This window comes from Pseudophryne corroboree, chromosome 5 (genome assembly GCF_028390025.1).
Source record: "Pseudophryne corroboree isolate aPseCor3 chromosome 5, aPseCor3.hap2, whole genome shotgun sequence".
NCBI classification, from domain to species: Eukaryota; Metazoa; Chordata; class Amphibia; order Anura; family Myobatrachidae; genus Pseudophryne; species Pseudophryne corroboree.
In genome coordinates, this window is record NC_086448.1 from 707,346,630 (window position 1) to 707,362,960 (window position 16,331).

The 16,331-nt window shown below is 44.7% G+C and overlaps 1 protein-coding gene and 1 long non-coding RNA gene across 11 annotated transcripts in view; one reads left to right on the forward strand and one right to left on the reverse strand.

Moving 5' to 3' along the window:
- The window catches only part of LOC134928317 (uncharacterized), a 33,009-nt gene extending 19,046 nt beyond the window's left edge, over positions 1–13,963 (forward strand). Inside the window, exons 2-3 of one of the 2 annotated variants that reach the window (XR_010177888.1) lie at positions 727–810; positions 13,503–13,963. This is a non-coding gene — a long non-coding RNA (uncharacterized LOC134928317). Of the gene's footprint in view, positions 1–726; positions 811–12,115; positions 13,320–13,502 lie in introns of those variants that run through there. The other variant, XR_010177887.1, reaches the window with a different exon arrangement.
- STAU2 (staufen double-stranded RNA binding protein 2) overlaps positions 1–16,331 on the reverse strand; it is a 747,611-nt gene that overhangs the window by 15,888 nt on the left and 715,392 nt on the right. Inside the window, exon 16 of one of the 9 annotated variants that reach the window (XM_063923928.1) lies at positions 11,584–11,707. The exons of the other annotated variants lie outside the window; for them this stretch is intronic. Within the exon in view, the coding sequence (XP_063779998.1) occupies positions 11,599–11,707 (109 nt within the window). The 3' untranslated portion in view covers positions 11,584–11,598. Of the gene's footprint in view, positions 1–11,583; positions 11,708–16,331 lie in introns of those variants that run through there. 9 annotated transcript variants of the gene reach the window in all.

Below are 16,331 nucleotides of genomic sequence, written 5' to 3' on the forward strand. Positions count from 1 at the left end.
TCTGCAATCTGACAGCTCAGCTACAATGCACAGTCATGCAGTCAGAACAGAGCGCTGGTTCCTGGGCCAGTATCCTCTACACCTCACAGCTATCCCTGCTGTTAGTGAAGTGAACAAGTAAAATTATCCAAACGCGTAAAAAACCTAGCTCTTACACAGAGAGACATATCTTGCAACAGCCACAACCTTTAATAATTCCATTTCCAATATGACTGTGACGGACCCTTTTGTTTGGGATGTGCTGGGAGCAAATAAGGTAACAAAATTCTAAAATGCAATGTACAAGCCCAGGGGAGTCATTAACACAACGCTGGAGAGTCAAACCGATGATTACAGCCTGAAACAAAGTGATACGAGGTGCCAGAGGCACAACTGTGTCAAAACCACTGCAAGGGTAATGCTTTCTAATTATATTTGATACCACTCGAATAGTGTTTGAAAAGCTGTCTCCTGCTGATGAGAAACGTTCAGCCTTGAAACCTTGAAGGGAAACAAAATTCATCTGGCATTTTCCGGAGCAGCGGAAAGGTTAATAACAGATTGGCAAATGACGGGGGAAAGCTAGCGCCCTCCAGTTAATTAAAACACATGATTTCTGGTCCATTATTTACACAAATACATAAAGAGATATTTCACTCTACAAACATTTTACAATTGCATTGTGAGCTAATTCCCGCAGGTTCTGAAACAGATGTTGTTACACATTTTATGTATTGCTTGTTGCAGTGGTGCCAGAAAGCGGATGCCAGCAGGAAACTGTTTGTTTTGGCAGGAACTCTCCTTATAAATATGCAAACGTATCAGCATGAGGTAAAATTTTCCTTTTGAGATGTAATTTCTATCTCTCCTTATGTCAATCAACATTTAGCAAATGTATTTAACTCGTCTATACTCCGCCCAGGTGCTAGTAAATTTGTTTGGACACATTTAAAATGTCCGCCAGATTGTATAATGAGCATGCCCCATGCACCCATATGGTATCAGGGAACGTCACAGTCGGCACAGCAGGTAGCACGGAAGGTGTAATGGTTAGCATTACTACCTCACAGCACTGAGGTCATGGGTTCAATTCCAACCACTGCCTCAGATGTGTGGAGTTTGTATATTCTCCCCCCGTGTTTATGTTGGTTTCCTCCGGGGGGCTCCGGTTTCCTCCCACAGTCCAAAAAAAATATACTGGTGGGTTAATGGCTTCCAAAAAGAAAATTAACCTGTGTGTGTAAGCTCCACTGTGGCAGGGATTATTGTGAATGGACAAATATTCTACGTACAGCACTTCGGAATATATGTGCCCTATATAAATGGTAATTAATAATAACAATGATGGTATACTATATCGAGCTAATTGGGAGATTTATGAAAGTTTAGAGAGGGATAAAATACCAGCCAATCAGCTTCTGTCATGTTACAGGCTGTGCTTGAAAAATGATATTAGGACTGGCTGGTACTTTATCTCTCTCCACTTACTCTCATTCCATGCTTTTCTAAATCTAATTTAATTCAGTATTATAAAGGTATAGAGAGGTATTTCGTTACTATGTTGATGGATATCATTGTGCATGGTCCATATACTGTACATATAGGAGCTTACTCTGAGTCACATGGATTGCTCTTAACGGAAGCTCTGGATCACTCTTACAGCAATGCAAATTTACACATTTTCGCTATCTACTGCAAATGCAGTACGGTGTTGAAGCCATTGGTCCAAACGCCACCGTCATACTGTTCGTCCAGTAACCAACTCTGGTCACTTCTGGGTAAACGGAGCACAATACAGTCTATAAAATATCAGGTAAAATGTTCCCATGTGTACATACCAAAATAGGCCATATGATTTCATAGTGAGTAATCATTAATCTGTGCAGCAGAATCACAATGATAACAAAGCAGTTACACATAGGAACCTATTTATACAAGTTTGGAAAAAACTATGTTATCAAGTTAGGGTTTGTGACCAGAAGTCCTTTATTCTATTCAACAGATAGCAAAACTCAATTTAAATCTACTCCAGGCCATGGTAAAGTAGAGAATATTATAGTTATATAATATGCAGTTATATTCCCAACTGTCAGGATCTTGGTGGTCAAAATCCCAATGCCGAAATCCCGACAGCCATTGAAATGCCAATGGTCAGAATCTTGACCGCCGGCCAGACACCCCTCTTGGGTGGTGGTCCATGCCACCACCCGAAGGGGAACAGAACCTTGTGGCACTGGGCCCGAAGCGAGCCCGCGAGGGGACATGCTGCGCTCGAGGTCGGGATTCCAGCATCAGTATTTTGACCACCGGGATCCCGTCAGTCGGAATTTCATACTGATCCTGAACACATAGCTCTTCCATAAGGCCCCATTATATTAGAGTACAAAAACATATAATACACAAGCCTAGCAATAAATATTTGAAAAAACAAACAAACATATATTTCCCATCCAAAGTTTTTTTTCTTCATATCATGGTCCTTTACAGAACATTTTATTTTTACATATGCGGTTAGATTTCTATACTATTTTATTACTTTTAATACACACTTATTTGTAAATTATTGTGACATTTATGATTATACTTTATTGCCTTTTTTATGTATTATGCTTTTGCTTTATATTATTTTTATTGGTTAGGCGCCAACAGGTGTATGCAGCGCAGTATATTGGGTAACAACAAGAACAAATACTGTATTACACTAAACAGTAAGAATATAATGCACAACAGTAAGGATCGCATGACTACAGAGCATGAAAGCAAACATTGCAATGAAGCCGCAGATAAGGAGTGACAAGTACAGGGGAAAGGGTAGGGAACCTCGCTGCAGCTAGTCAGCAGTTACTGGTGAGTTGCTCGGGATGGCAAAACAGCTCACAATGTACCTGTACCCACCATGGGTGGACAGACAGCGTCAGAGATGCTGAAGGGTAGGAGGAGACAAAAGTAAAGGAACACTAGTGGCAAAGATAGTGGAAGGGAAGAAAAAGAGCAGAGGGCCCTGCCCAAGAGCTTACATTCTATAGCAGGGCTGGCCAAACCAGTCCTCGAGATCTACCAACAGTACACATTTTCCAGGCCACCTAGCTGGTGCACAGGTGTAGTCATTACTAATTAAGATGTGATGCATTCATTCCTAACTGACAATTCTACAGATCTCCAGGAGGCCTGGAAAACATGAACTGTTGGTAGATCTCGAGGACCGGTTTGGCCAGCCCTGTTCTATAGGATATACTAACAGGGGTAGGCAACCTGTGGCACTCCAGCTCCTGCGGAACTACACATCCCAGCATGCCCTATCAACAAAACTGTGACAGGGCATGCTAGGATGTTTAGTTCCACCATAGCTGGAGTGCACAGGTTGCCTACAGCTGGTATATTATATGAAATTGAATGTGTCTTATAAATATATAAAAACTGGACCTGGGACAACATTAGGTCCCTCGCTGGTTGCTAAATGCTTACCCGGGGCTCTTTACAAAAATCATCAATACACTGAAAGATGTTTTTTCCATATGCAATAATGATTGTGCCTCCCGACTGAAATTATTTGTACAGTTTTATGTTAGTTTTGTTGTACATCAAAAACTCTTGTACAACTGCTGTGTTTATCAGAGGTCAGTCATTTGATGAATCATATCGGAGAGATTGGACAGCTGTAAAAATCTTAAAAGCCCCCATTTGGGACAGGAGGTTTTAGGATGTAATAAACAGGCAGCGAGCCAATCAACAGTGATTTAACCAAACAACGAATTCCCACATTGATAAATCAAATCTGAGTAAGCAATAACATAGGTGTGTTTAGATACACAGAAGAACAATTGGTATTGCAAAGCAAATTTACATGACTAATTACTTTCCACAGAGCTTCCCTGCGTTTAATTAAACACACATGGTTACACTTATCAGTTATAACTACAGTACTTTCTGCAACAGAAAGAGTAGCAAGGACTGGCTTGTGTCTTAGCCCATTGGCAAGTTGCTTGTGTTAAAACTTTATGAGAAAAGGCTGTTATTAGTTAAGAAAAATAAGAGAAAGGCGGAAAGAACATTTGTAAACCCTCCAGATTGAAGTTGCTGATAACTAATAGAGAATTCAAATCAAGGAACGTCACAATGCTATAAAAAAATACTAGCGTCATAATTGTAATATATCGATTCTAATTTGAAAAGCACTGCACACGGGAAGGGTGTGCTCACTCAGTTATCCGGATGATATATCTCCGCAGTCTAAGGTAGACAGTCAAATAGGCTGACACCATATGATCGACAGGTACAAAAGGACAACAGATGAAACGTCGGCAATGTTTACGGTCGACAGGATCAAAAGATCGACATGACGGTGGTTGACACTTGCTTTTTGGATTTTTCAAGTTTCTCCAATATTTGCTTGATTTACTATCCATAACTGGGAAAAGTAACCTGTGGCAAGTGAAGTGAGTCACCTTGCCTGAAGCATGACGAGCAAAGCAAGCCCGTGCGGGTCTACGTTTCTACTGATGGCAGTCACAGAACATGAAATATTCAAGCTTTTGCCTCAAAACCACCCAAGAAACATGTCGACCATTTTTAGTTAAAATTTTTGTACCTGTTGACCTTAACCACTGTTGACCTTTTATACCTGTCGAAATAATGCTTGTCAACCATATGTTGTCGACCTATTGACTGTTTACCTAGACAGTGTAGATCAGTGGTTCTCAGACTGTGTGCCATGGCACCCTGGGGTTCCGCAGGACACTTGCAGGGGTGCCTTGGATTGGTGGTCCAGGACCAATTCAAACGATTTCTGGTAAATGTAATAGACAAAACCGATGCTGGTGGCTGTTAATCATAAAATATGTGGTCAAACAGTAGCAAATCTTGTTCCTCCCCACGTAATTAAACCTAAGGATGACATATAAACATAATTTATGTAATTTAATATATTTTTCTAAATTTCTCAATAAGAAACTTTTGCCCTAGGGGTGCCATGAAAACAATTCTGATTAGCCCAAGGCGCCATGATTCAAAAAAGTTTGGGAACCATTGGTGTAGATCTATTCTACCACACCCGTTAAAACCTTCCATTTCTTTTCTCTGTGCTTACATATTGGCGCAACTGAAAATGCATGTGGGTGTGCGAAAGGCAGATATAGGGCCGGATGTAATGACGCCTGAGTTCGGCGGCCGTGCGGGATGCTGGCCAAACTTGGACATTTTTACTTAAAATAAGAATTTACTTACCGATAATTCTATTTCTCGTAGTCCGTAGTGGATGCTGGGGACTCCGTAAGGAGCATGGGGAATAGCGGCTCCGCAGGAGACTGGGCACAAAAGTAAAGCTTTAGAACTACCTGGTGTGCACTGGCTCCTCCCCCTATGACCCTCCTCCAAGCCTCAGTTAGGATACTGTGCCCGGACGAGCGTACACAATAAGGAAGGATTTTGAATCCCGGGTAAGACTCATACCAGCCACACCAATCGCACCATATAACTTGTGATCTAAACCCAGTTAACAGCACGATAACAGAGGAGCCTCTAGAAAAGATGGCTCACTACAGCAATAACCCGATTTTTTTGGTAACAATAACTATGTACCAGTATTGCAGACAATCCGCACTTGGGATGGGCGCCCAGCATCCACTACGGACTACGAGAAATAGAATTATCGGTAAGTAAATTCTTATTTTCTCTAACGTCCTAAGTGGATGCTGGGGACTCCGTAAGGACCATGGGGATTATACCAAAGCTCCCAAACGGGCGGGAGAGTGCGGATGACTCTGCAGCACCAAATGAGAGAACTCCAGGTCCTCCTCAGCCAGGGTATCAAATTTGTAGAATTTTACAAACGTATTTGCTCCTGACCAAGTAGCTGCTCGGCAAAGTTGTAAAGCCGAGACCCCTCGGGCAGCCGCCCAAGATGAGCCCACCTTCCTTGTGGAATGGGCTTTTACAGATTTTGGCTGTGGCAGGCCTGCCACAGAATGTGCAAGCTGAATTGTACTACAAATCCAACGAGCAATAGTCTGCTTAGAAGCAGGAGCACCCAGCTTGTTGGGTGCATACAGAATAAACAACGAGTCAGATTTTCTGACTCCAGCCGTCCTGGAAACCTATATTTCCAGGGCTCTGACAACGTCTAGCAACTTGGAGTCCTCCAAGTCCCTAGTAGCCGCAGGCACCACAATAGGTTGATTCAGGTGAAACGCTGAAAACCACCTTAGGGAGAAACTGAGGACAAGTCCTCAATTCCGCCCTGTCCGAATGGAAAATCAGATGAGGGCTTTTACAGGATAAAGCCGCCAATTCTGACACGCACTTGGCCCAGGCCAGGGCCAACAGCATGACCACTTTCCATGTGGGATATTTTAACTCCACATATTTAAGTGGTTCAAACCAATGTGACTTTTGGAACCCAAAAACTACATTTAGATCCCAAGGTGCCACTGGAGGCACAAAAGGAGGCTGTATATACAGTACCCCTTTCACAAACGTCTGAACTTCAGGGACTGAAGCTAGTTCCTTTTTGGAAGAAAATTGACAGGGCCGAAATTTGAACCTTAATGGACCCCATTTCAGGCCCATAGACACTCCTGTTTGCAGGAAATGTAGGAATCGACCTAGTTGAAAATTCCTCCGTCGGGGCCTTACTGGCCTCGCACCACGCAACATATTTTCGCCAAATGCGGTGATAATGTTTTGCGGTTATATCTTTCCTGGCTTTGATCAGGATAGGAATGACTTCATTCGGAATGCCTTTCTCCTTCAGGATCCGGCGTTCAACCGCCATGCCGTCAACCGCAGCCGCGGTAAGTCTTGGAACAGACAGGGTCCTTGCTGGAGCAGGTCCCTTCTTAGAGGTAGAGGCCCCGGATCCTCCGTGAGCATCTCTTGAAGTTCCGGGTACCAAGTCCTTCTTGGCCAATCCGGAGCCACGAATATAGTGCTTACTCCTCTCCATCTTATAATTCTCAGTACCTTGGGTATGAAAGGCAGAGGAGGGAACACATACACTGACTGGTACACCCACTGTGTTACCAGAGCGTCTACAGCTATTGCCTGAGGGTCCCTTGACCTGGCGCAATACTTGTCGAGTTTTATAAACATGTGGAAGACTTCTGGGTGAAGTCCCCACTCTCCCGGGTGGAGGTCGTGTCTGCTGAGGAAGTCTGCTTCCCAGTTGTCCACTCCCGGAATGAATACTGCTGACAGTGCTATCACATGATTTTCCGCCCAGCGAAGAATCCTTGCAGCTTCTGCCATTGCCCTCCTGCTTCTTGTGTCACCCTGTCTGTTTACGTGGGTGACTGCCGTGATGTTGTCCGAATGGATCAACTCCGGGTGACCTTGAAGCAGAGGTCTTGCTGAGCTTAGAGCATTGTAAATGGCCCTTAGCTTCAGGATATTTATGTGAAGTGATGTCTCCAGGCTTGACCATAAGCTCTGGAAATTCCTTCCCTGTGTGACTGCTCCCCAGCCTCGCAGGCTGGCATCCGTGGTCACCAGGACCCAGTCCTGAATGTGCGGCCCTCTAGAAGATGAGCACTCTGCAACCACCACAGGAGAGACACCCTTGTGCTTGGTGACAGGGTTATCCGCTGATGCATCTGAAGATGCGACCCGGACCATTTGTCCAGCAGGTCCCACTGGAAAGTTCTTGCGTGGAATCTGCCGAATGGGATTGCTTCGTAGGAAGCCACCATTTTTCCCAGAACCATTTCATTGATGTACTGAGACTTGGCTCGGTTATAGGAGGTTCCCGACTAGCTCGGATAACTCCCTGACTTTCTCCTCCGGGAGAAACACCTTTTTCTGGACTGTGTCCAGAATCATCCCTAAGAACAGAAGACGAGTTGTCGGAATCAGCTGCGATTTTGGAATATTGAGAATACAATCGTGCTGCCGCAACACTACGTGAGATAGTGCTACACCGACCTCCAACTGTTCCCTGGATCTTACCCTTATCAGGGAATCATCCAAGTAAGGGATAACTAAAATTCCTTTCCTTCGAAGGAGTATCATCATTTCGGCCATTACCTTGGTAAAGACCCGGGGTGCCGTGGACCATCCATACGGCAGCGTCTGAAACTGATAGTGACAGTTCTGTACCATAAACCTGAGGTACCCTTGGTGAGAAGGGTAAATTGGGACATGAAGGTAAGCATCCTCGATGTCCCGAGACATCATGTAGTCCCCTTCTTTTGCAGGAGGGGTACCTTGATTATCACCTGCTGGGAATACAGCTTGTGAATGGCTTCCAAAACTGCCTCCCTGTCAGAAGGAGACATCGTTAAAGCCGACTTTAGGAAAACGGCGAGGGGGAGACGTCTCGAATTCCAATTTGTACCCCTGAGATATCACCTGAAGGATCCAGGGGTCTACTTGCGAGTGAGCCCACTGCGCGCTGAAATTCATTGAGACGGGCCCCCACCGTGCCGTGGCCACCAGGTCTGAAAGACCGACCCCAAATAACTCCTCCCCTTAATAAGGCAATACTTCCAAATGCCGTTTGGAATCCGCATCACCTGACCACTGTCGTGTCCATAACCCTCTACTGGCAGAAATGGACAACGCACTTAGACTTGATGCCAGGCAAATATTCCGCTGTGCATCACGCATATATAGAAATGCATCTTTTAAATGCTCTATAGGCAATAATATACTGTCCCTATCTAGGGTATCAATATTTTCAGTCAGGGAATCCGACCACGCCAACCCAGCACTGCACATCCAGGCTGAGGCGATTGCTGGTCGCAGTATAACACCAGTATGTGTGTAAATACATTTTAGGATACCCTCCTGCTTTCTATCAGCAGGATCCTTAAGGGCGGCCATCTCAGGAGAGGGTAGAGCCCTTGTTCTTACAAGCGTGTGAGCGCTTTATCCACCCTAGGGGGTGTTTCCCAACGCACCCTAACCTCTGGCGGGAAAGGATATAATGCCAATAACATTTTAGAAATTATCAGTTGTTATCGGGGGAAACCCACGCATCATCACACACCTCATTTAATTTCTCAGATTCAGGAAAACTACAGGTAGTTTTTCCTCACCGAACATAATACCCCTTTTTGGTGGTACTCGTATTATCAGAAATGTGTAAAACATTTTTCATTGCCTCAATCATGTAACGTGTGGCCCTACTGGAAGTCACATTTGTCTCTTCACCGTCGACACTGGAGTCAGTATCCGTGTCGGCGTCTATATCTGCCATCTGAGGTAACGGGCGCTTTAGAGCCCCTGACGGCCTATGAGACGTCTGGACAGGCACAAGCTGAGTAGCCGGCTGTCTCATGTCAACCACTGTCTTTTATACAGAGCTGACACTGTTACGTAATTCCTTCCAACAGTTCATCCACTCAGGTGTCGACCCCCTAGGGGGTGACATCACTATTACAGGCAATCTGCTCCGTCTCCACATCATTTTTCTCCTCATACATGTCGACACAAACGTACCGACACACAACACACACACAGGGAATGCTCTGATAGAGGACAGGACCCCACTAGCCCTTTGGGGAGACAGAGGGAGAGTTTGCCAGCACACACCAGAGCGCTATATATATATACAGGGATAACCTTATATAAGTGTTTTTCCCCTTATAGCTGCTGTATTTTTAATACTGCGCGTAATTAGTGCCCCCCCTCTCTTTTTTAACCCTTTCTGTAGTGTAGTGACTGCAGGGGAGAGCCAGGGGGCTTCCCTCCAACGGAGCTGTGAGGGAAAATGGCGCCAGTGTGCTGAGGAGATAGGCTCCGCCCCCTTCTCGGCGGCCTTATCTCCCGTTTTTCTTGTATTCTGGCAGGGGTTAAATTCATCCATATAGCCCAGGAGCTGTATGTGATGCATTTATTTTGCCATCCAAGGTGTTTTTATTGCGTCTCAGCGCCCTGCACCCTCAGTGACCTGAGTGTGAAGTGTGCTGAGAGCAATGGCGCACAGCTGCAGTGCTGTGCGCTACCTTGTTGAAGACAGGACGTCTTCTGCCGCCGATTTTCCGGACCTCTTCTGTCTTCTGGCTCTGTAAGGGGGCCGGCGGCGCGGCTCTGGGACCTATCCATGGCTGGGCCTGTGATCGGTCCCTCTGGAGCTAATGTCCAGTAGCCTAAGAAGCCCAATCCACTCTGCACGCAGGTGAGTTCGCTTCTTCTCCCCTTAGTCCCTCGATGCAGTGAGCCTGTTGCCAGCAGGTCTCACTGAAAATAAAAAACCTAAAACTAAACTTTTCACTAAGCAGCTCAGGAGAGCCACCTAGTGTGCACCCTTCTCGTTCGGGCACAAAAATCTAACTGAGGCTTGGAGGAGGGTCATAGGGGGAGGAGCCAGTGCACACCAGGTAGTTCTAAAGCTTTACTTTTGTGCCTAGTCTCCTGCGGAGCCGCTATTCCCCATGGTCCTTACGGAGTCCCCAGCATCCACTTAGGACATTAGAGAAAGGGGCAATCACATACAAGGCAAAATCATGCCTGGTAAGTGATTGCCCCTTTAAAAAAAAAGCGTCCGAGTTCAGCTGGCATCCTGCACGGCTGCCGAACTCTGGCGTCATTACATCCGGCCACTAGTATCAGTTTTACTCTACATGAGAGCTAAAATAGAACTGCACAGAACAGTGTTTCCCAAACTTGGTCATAAACCTTAAATAACTGCTGATATTTATTTAAACACTACAGAGAATGACCTCTTAAAAGGCAGCCAGAGCATATCCAGCAGTTAGGGATTGATTGATTGATTGATTGATTGATTAATAAATAAATCTTTCCAAAATAACTCTGGACCGTCCCACCTTCCTGAGAGTTTCTGCATTGTCCTGGTCAGCGGGGCAGTTGGTGAGGTAAGGTCCATACACCTGTATGTGTGACTATTACTAGATGTCAGTCACTAGATAAGTCACTAAGATGACAATCACTAAATAAATCGCAGTTATCACTTTGATTAACACTGCATTTTATGTTCCAAATCTAGTTTAAAAGCTTTCCTGCTAGCTAGTCATAATAAGTGGCTGACACCGATGTGTCCTCCTAATTCCACTATGCTCAATACACAAATAACCATTGATACTGTATGTGTAGAAGACTGGTTTTGAGAAGTAGGCTGAATTTAATCGTAGTTCATTAAAAGGGTGTGGTTTATTAAGCTGATATTCAGAATGTTGACACTATAATGTCAACATTTCAGAATGTCAAAATGTACAGAACATCAACATGTCTATCTTGTCAGAATACCGTCATTGTGAACGTCAACCACATCAGAACATTGATACCTGATGTTAGGCTGCATTGTCAATGTCAGCCGTCGGCATGTAGACAAAGCGATTTTGCATGTACTTGTTATCTATCCATAACGGTAAAATCGGTTGTCGACAATGGTGCCGACATTCTTGCAGCATACCCATTAAACTGTCACTGGTACATATAATGCAAATTGTTTAGGAGTAGATTTATTAAATGATAGACATCAAATTACATGTCATACTTGCTCTGTGTTTTCATATCACACTTTGAAAGCCAGAACAAAAACAAAACAAGCAATTATATTCCTGCTGGAAACTAAACACAATACAAGATTAGGAGGCTTTGAACTTTTCCATGTTAATTCAATTTAACTTGACAGATTTTGGTTTGGGAAGGAAACACAATTAAATATCAGTTCATTAGCAAATAATATTTTTTAAAAAGTTTCAGCTTTTCTTTGACACTTTCCATTGTAGCGGAGTTCATTTTTGGACTGTGAGCGGACACCCCTGCTGTGCTTCTAAAATAGAACATATCGTGGAGAATAAACAAAGATCAGTTTGGGAAGTTTTAATTCATTCCGACACTCGTCACACAAAAGATTTTTAATTGTATTTTACATGCAATTTTTATTTCATGCGAAACCCATTTAAACTGCTCCAATGCCATTTTTTCTAATATTACCGGACACACTGGTGTCACTTATATTGGCTTGCTTTTCAGAATGCATATTTTTTTTTTTTTTAAAGACTATGATAAACACATTAATGTCTACAATGTATCTATCTCAATCAAAGCGGTACATAGCTTAACCAGTATGAATATGCCTTTTCTGTTCTAAATACGGCCTGGGATGCTCTATTAGCAACCTAAATCAGTGCTGGCAGGAACACATGTTGCTGAGTGTAACAAACCCCTCTTTCTACAGAGGGATCTCCCCTTCCACAAGAAGTGGCTGTAGGTTCACAGGGGGCTGCACTCTACCCTGTATGAGAAGCTTGTTTCAAAAAGTTTGGTCAACATAGTGAGGACTGGTACACAGATGGACAGAAATGTACCAGTGAAGTGCCCAGCAGAATCCAGAAGGAATGTCAAGACATGCTGGGTCAGGATTAGAGTCAGAAACCAAGACACCAAGCAGCAGAAGAGTCAGTTCCGAACAAAAACTCAAGGACAGTCACTGGAATGCTCAGGAACTCTGGAGTACAGGTCAGCGCCTGATACTATGTGCCTGAGCATGTTTAAATAGTTAGACAGAGTCTGATTGGTTAGATAAAGTTCCAGACTGGTCCTTTATTTTATGTGCCCATCCTATTATAGACCCGGTCAGAGGCAGCAAGAATACAACAGAAGCCAGCACTGGAGTAAGGGGAAGTAGGAGAAGGGACACAGATGACACACCAGACCTAATAGGAGAAAACCATACTCCAGATGTAGTTACTGAGAAACCCCATGAGATTTCTAGGATGTTGTCTTACTATCATTGTGTGAGGACAATGTGACATGTAATCAGTGGAGAGAGTCTTCACGGGTTCGGTATGATTTACTGGCAGACAGGCCCGGTGGCTCGCGACAGGTTCTATTCCCACTCGGTTGGTGGCATGGACCAACCGTGTGGGTATACCGGGTGGAGATTGAGATGTCGTCTGTCGGTATTTCACCAGCAGTTGGGATTCCGGAGACGGTCTCGTGGATACTGGGATCCTGACAGCCGCCATTGGAACTGCATCCCGTCTTCACATCAAGGGCTAAACATAAAAGCCTCTGAGTTGCCGGGGGTGCGGGACTTTGCAGGCGTCTCTCCGTTTTTTTAAAGCAGCAGTCATTTACAAGGCAAAAATGTATCTCTTTTCACATGTACATGTACACACAGAATGTACGAGCCAATAAGATCATAAGTTTCCTGTTGCCTAGAGCTGTACAAATTACCACTTACTAACAGTTGCCAATTCTGAACTATGTTTTTTTGTTTTATCTCTGCACAAATGATATATAAAAGAAATCAGAGTAAAAACAGGTGCACATTCTTTTTTATCATCTCAAAGCAGATACAGTTTTAAACCTGTACGTAAATGTCCATTTAAGTTGAGAGGCGGTACTCACTTTACACAAGGGGGAAAAAAAAGTTGACCACAATAAAACAAGTCAGTAATAAATACAAATAATTAACATTTGCAATAATTGAAAACAATTTGGAAAAATGTAAGTCAATCCAGTAGAAAAATATTAACTTGATTAAGATTCAATTAGCCACTGGTTGTGTCACATGGGGCCTAATTCAGATCTGATCGATAGGCTGCGTTTTTTGCCGCCAGAATGGAGACACGCCGCTGGGCGGTGACGCACGGAGGACTTGAACCGGGAGTGACGGGGGCACACACGTGCTGGTCAGAGCGGGAAGGGAGCTGGCTGCAAGCACAGGTGCCGGGAACTGAGGCTCACGGTGCAGCAAGGTTCTGGGATGGAGCAGGGGCGTGTGTGAATCGGCACAAGTGCCAGGAGGAGGAGAGCATGGGGCAAGGTGCAGGACGGGTTGCTGGCTGTGATGTGTGAGCTGGTGAAGACACGGGTGAGAAGACCTGAAGTACCGGAAGCCGGGCGCACATCAGCGAGTGGGACGGAGGTGCAGTGAACAGGAGCAACTGCAAGTGAAGAATACGTTGGAGAGAGGAGAAGGTGAAGCAGTGCCGCAGGAGGGGGCTCCCGCAGAGAGAATAAGTATTAGCCTTCCTACTTTATTGTATTGTATAAATTTATTGTTTTTCTTCATTTCTCTCTCCCCTTGTCCTTGATTGAATTAGCTATTTCTGTTATGTAGCAATTTCTGTTCTGCTGTTAATATTGTTTCTCTTCATAGCTAGGCCATAGTACAATATTGTATTGCATAGTTTGTATTGTTCTTCAGAAGGAAAGAGGGAGTTAGTGTCAATAAAATGGGTGGGTCCGTGATTGAGAATCTCACTCAGTGCATGTCGTGCAAGATGTATGCGCACCTGGAGCAACCAGCCCAGTGTGAATACATCTGCGTGAGGTGTGTGCAAACAGTTGCCCTGGAAGCCCAGGTAACTGATCTAGAGCAAAACGTTAGAAGACTGAGAGATATTCACAATCTCGAGCAAAGCTTAGATAGAACGGTGGAGGAGTTGCAGGGGGGGACAGTGGAAGATGAGGACAAACAGGTAGCAAGCTGGGTCACAGTTAGAGGGAAGAAAAAGCAGGGGAGGTGCGACATCTCTGAACTACCGAATCCAAATAAATTTGGCGGACTGGACGAAGATTCGTGGACGGTAGTGAAGAAATGACGGAGTAGGAGGAGACTGTTCCCTCTAGCAACTGGAGGAGCGGTCCCTCAAGCACTGATGGGATGAAAGAAAGAAAGAGAGGTACCCAGTAAGATTGTGGTAATAGGGGATTATATTATCAGGAAAACTGATACCTGAAACCTGCTACCAGGACCGCGTTCGCCGTACAGTCTGTTGTCTCCCGGGGATACGGTCGTTAGATCGACACAGCTTAGGTCGACAGTCATTAGGTCGACCACTGAAGGTCAACATGGTCATTAGGTCGACATGGGTTTTTCAAATTTTTTTTTTTTTTTGGATTTTTCCATACTTGACGATCCACGTGGGCTACAATTAGAATGGTAACCTGTGCCGAGCAAAGCGGTAGCGGAGCAAGGCACCTTGCCCGAAGCTTGCGAGCCATGCAAGTGGACACGGTGTACTAATTGGGGTTCCCCGTCACTTTTACGAAGAAAACGACACCAAAAACAGTCCAAAAACTCATGTCGACCTTTTCACCTGTCGAACTAGTACATGTCAACATAATTCCCATGTCGACCTAATGCCCATGTCGACCTTCAGTGGTCGACCTAATGACTGTCGACCTAAGTTGAGTCGACCCAAAGACCCATACCCATCTCCCAGGTGCTTGGGTACGGGAGAAACTAGGAGCCTGGGAAAGGGTTTAGCTAGAGACTGTGGGGCAGATTTATTAAGCCTGGTGAAGTGATAAAGTGGAAGGTGATAAAGCACCAGCCAATCACCTCCCAACTGTCATTTTTCAAACCCAGCCTGTGACATGGAAGTTAGGAGCTGATTGGCTGGTACTTTATCACCGTGCAATTTATCACTTCACCAGGCTTAATAAATCTGCCCCTATGGGTCATGCAGTGAGAACAGTAAGGATGGAGGTAGTGAGCTGAATGGGGGTGGAGAAGGGAGAGGGAAAGAGCAGCCAGCAGGATTATTAACAAGGGTACTGATGAGGAAATTACCAAAGGTATTGAGAAGACTCTAACAAACGACGACTACGGGTCATCGATACTGCATACAGAAAATTACGTCACTAGCACAAGGGGAAATACTTATCTTAATTGTATGTATGTAAACACTAGAATCCTTACAGGGAAAAATAAGAATTTACTTACCGATAATTCTATTTCTCATAGTCCGTAGTGGATGCTGGGGACTCCGAAAGGACCATGGGGAATAGCGGCTCCGCAGGAGACTGGGCACATCTAAAGAAAGCTTTAGGACTATCTGGTGTGCACTGGCTCCTCCCCCTATGACCCTCCTCCAAGCCTCAGTTAGGATACTGTGCCCGGACGAGCGTACACAATAAGGAAGGATCTTGAATCCCGGGTAAGACTCTTACCAGCCACACCAATCACACCGTACAACTTGTGATCTGAACCCAGTTAACAGCATGATAACAGAAGGAGCCTCTGAAAAGATGGCTCACAACAACAAAAAATAAGAATTTACTTACCGATAATTCTATTTCTCATAGTCCGTAGTGGATGCTGGGGACTCCGTAAGGACCATGGGGAATAGCGGCTCCGCAGGAGACTGGGCACATCTAAAGAAAGCTTTAGGACTATCTGGTGTGCACTGGCTCCTCCCCCTATGACCCTCCTCCAAGCCTCAGTTAGGATACTGTGCCCGGACGAGCGTACACAATAAGGAAGGATCTTGAATCCCGGGTAAGACTCATACCAGCCACACCAATCACACCGTATAACTTGTGATCTGAACCCAGTTAACAGTATGATAACAGAGGAGCCTCTGAAAAGATGGCTCCCAACAATAATAACCCGATTTTTGTAACAATAACTATGTACAAGTATTGCAGACAATCCGCAC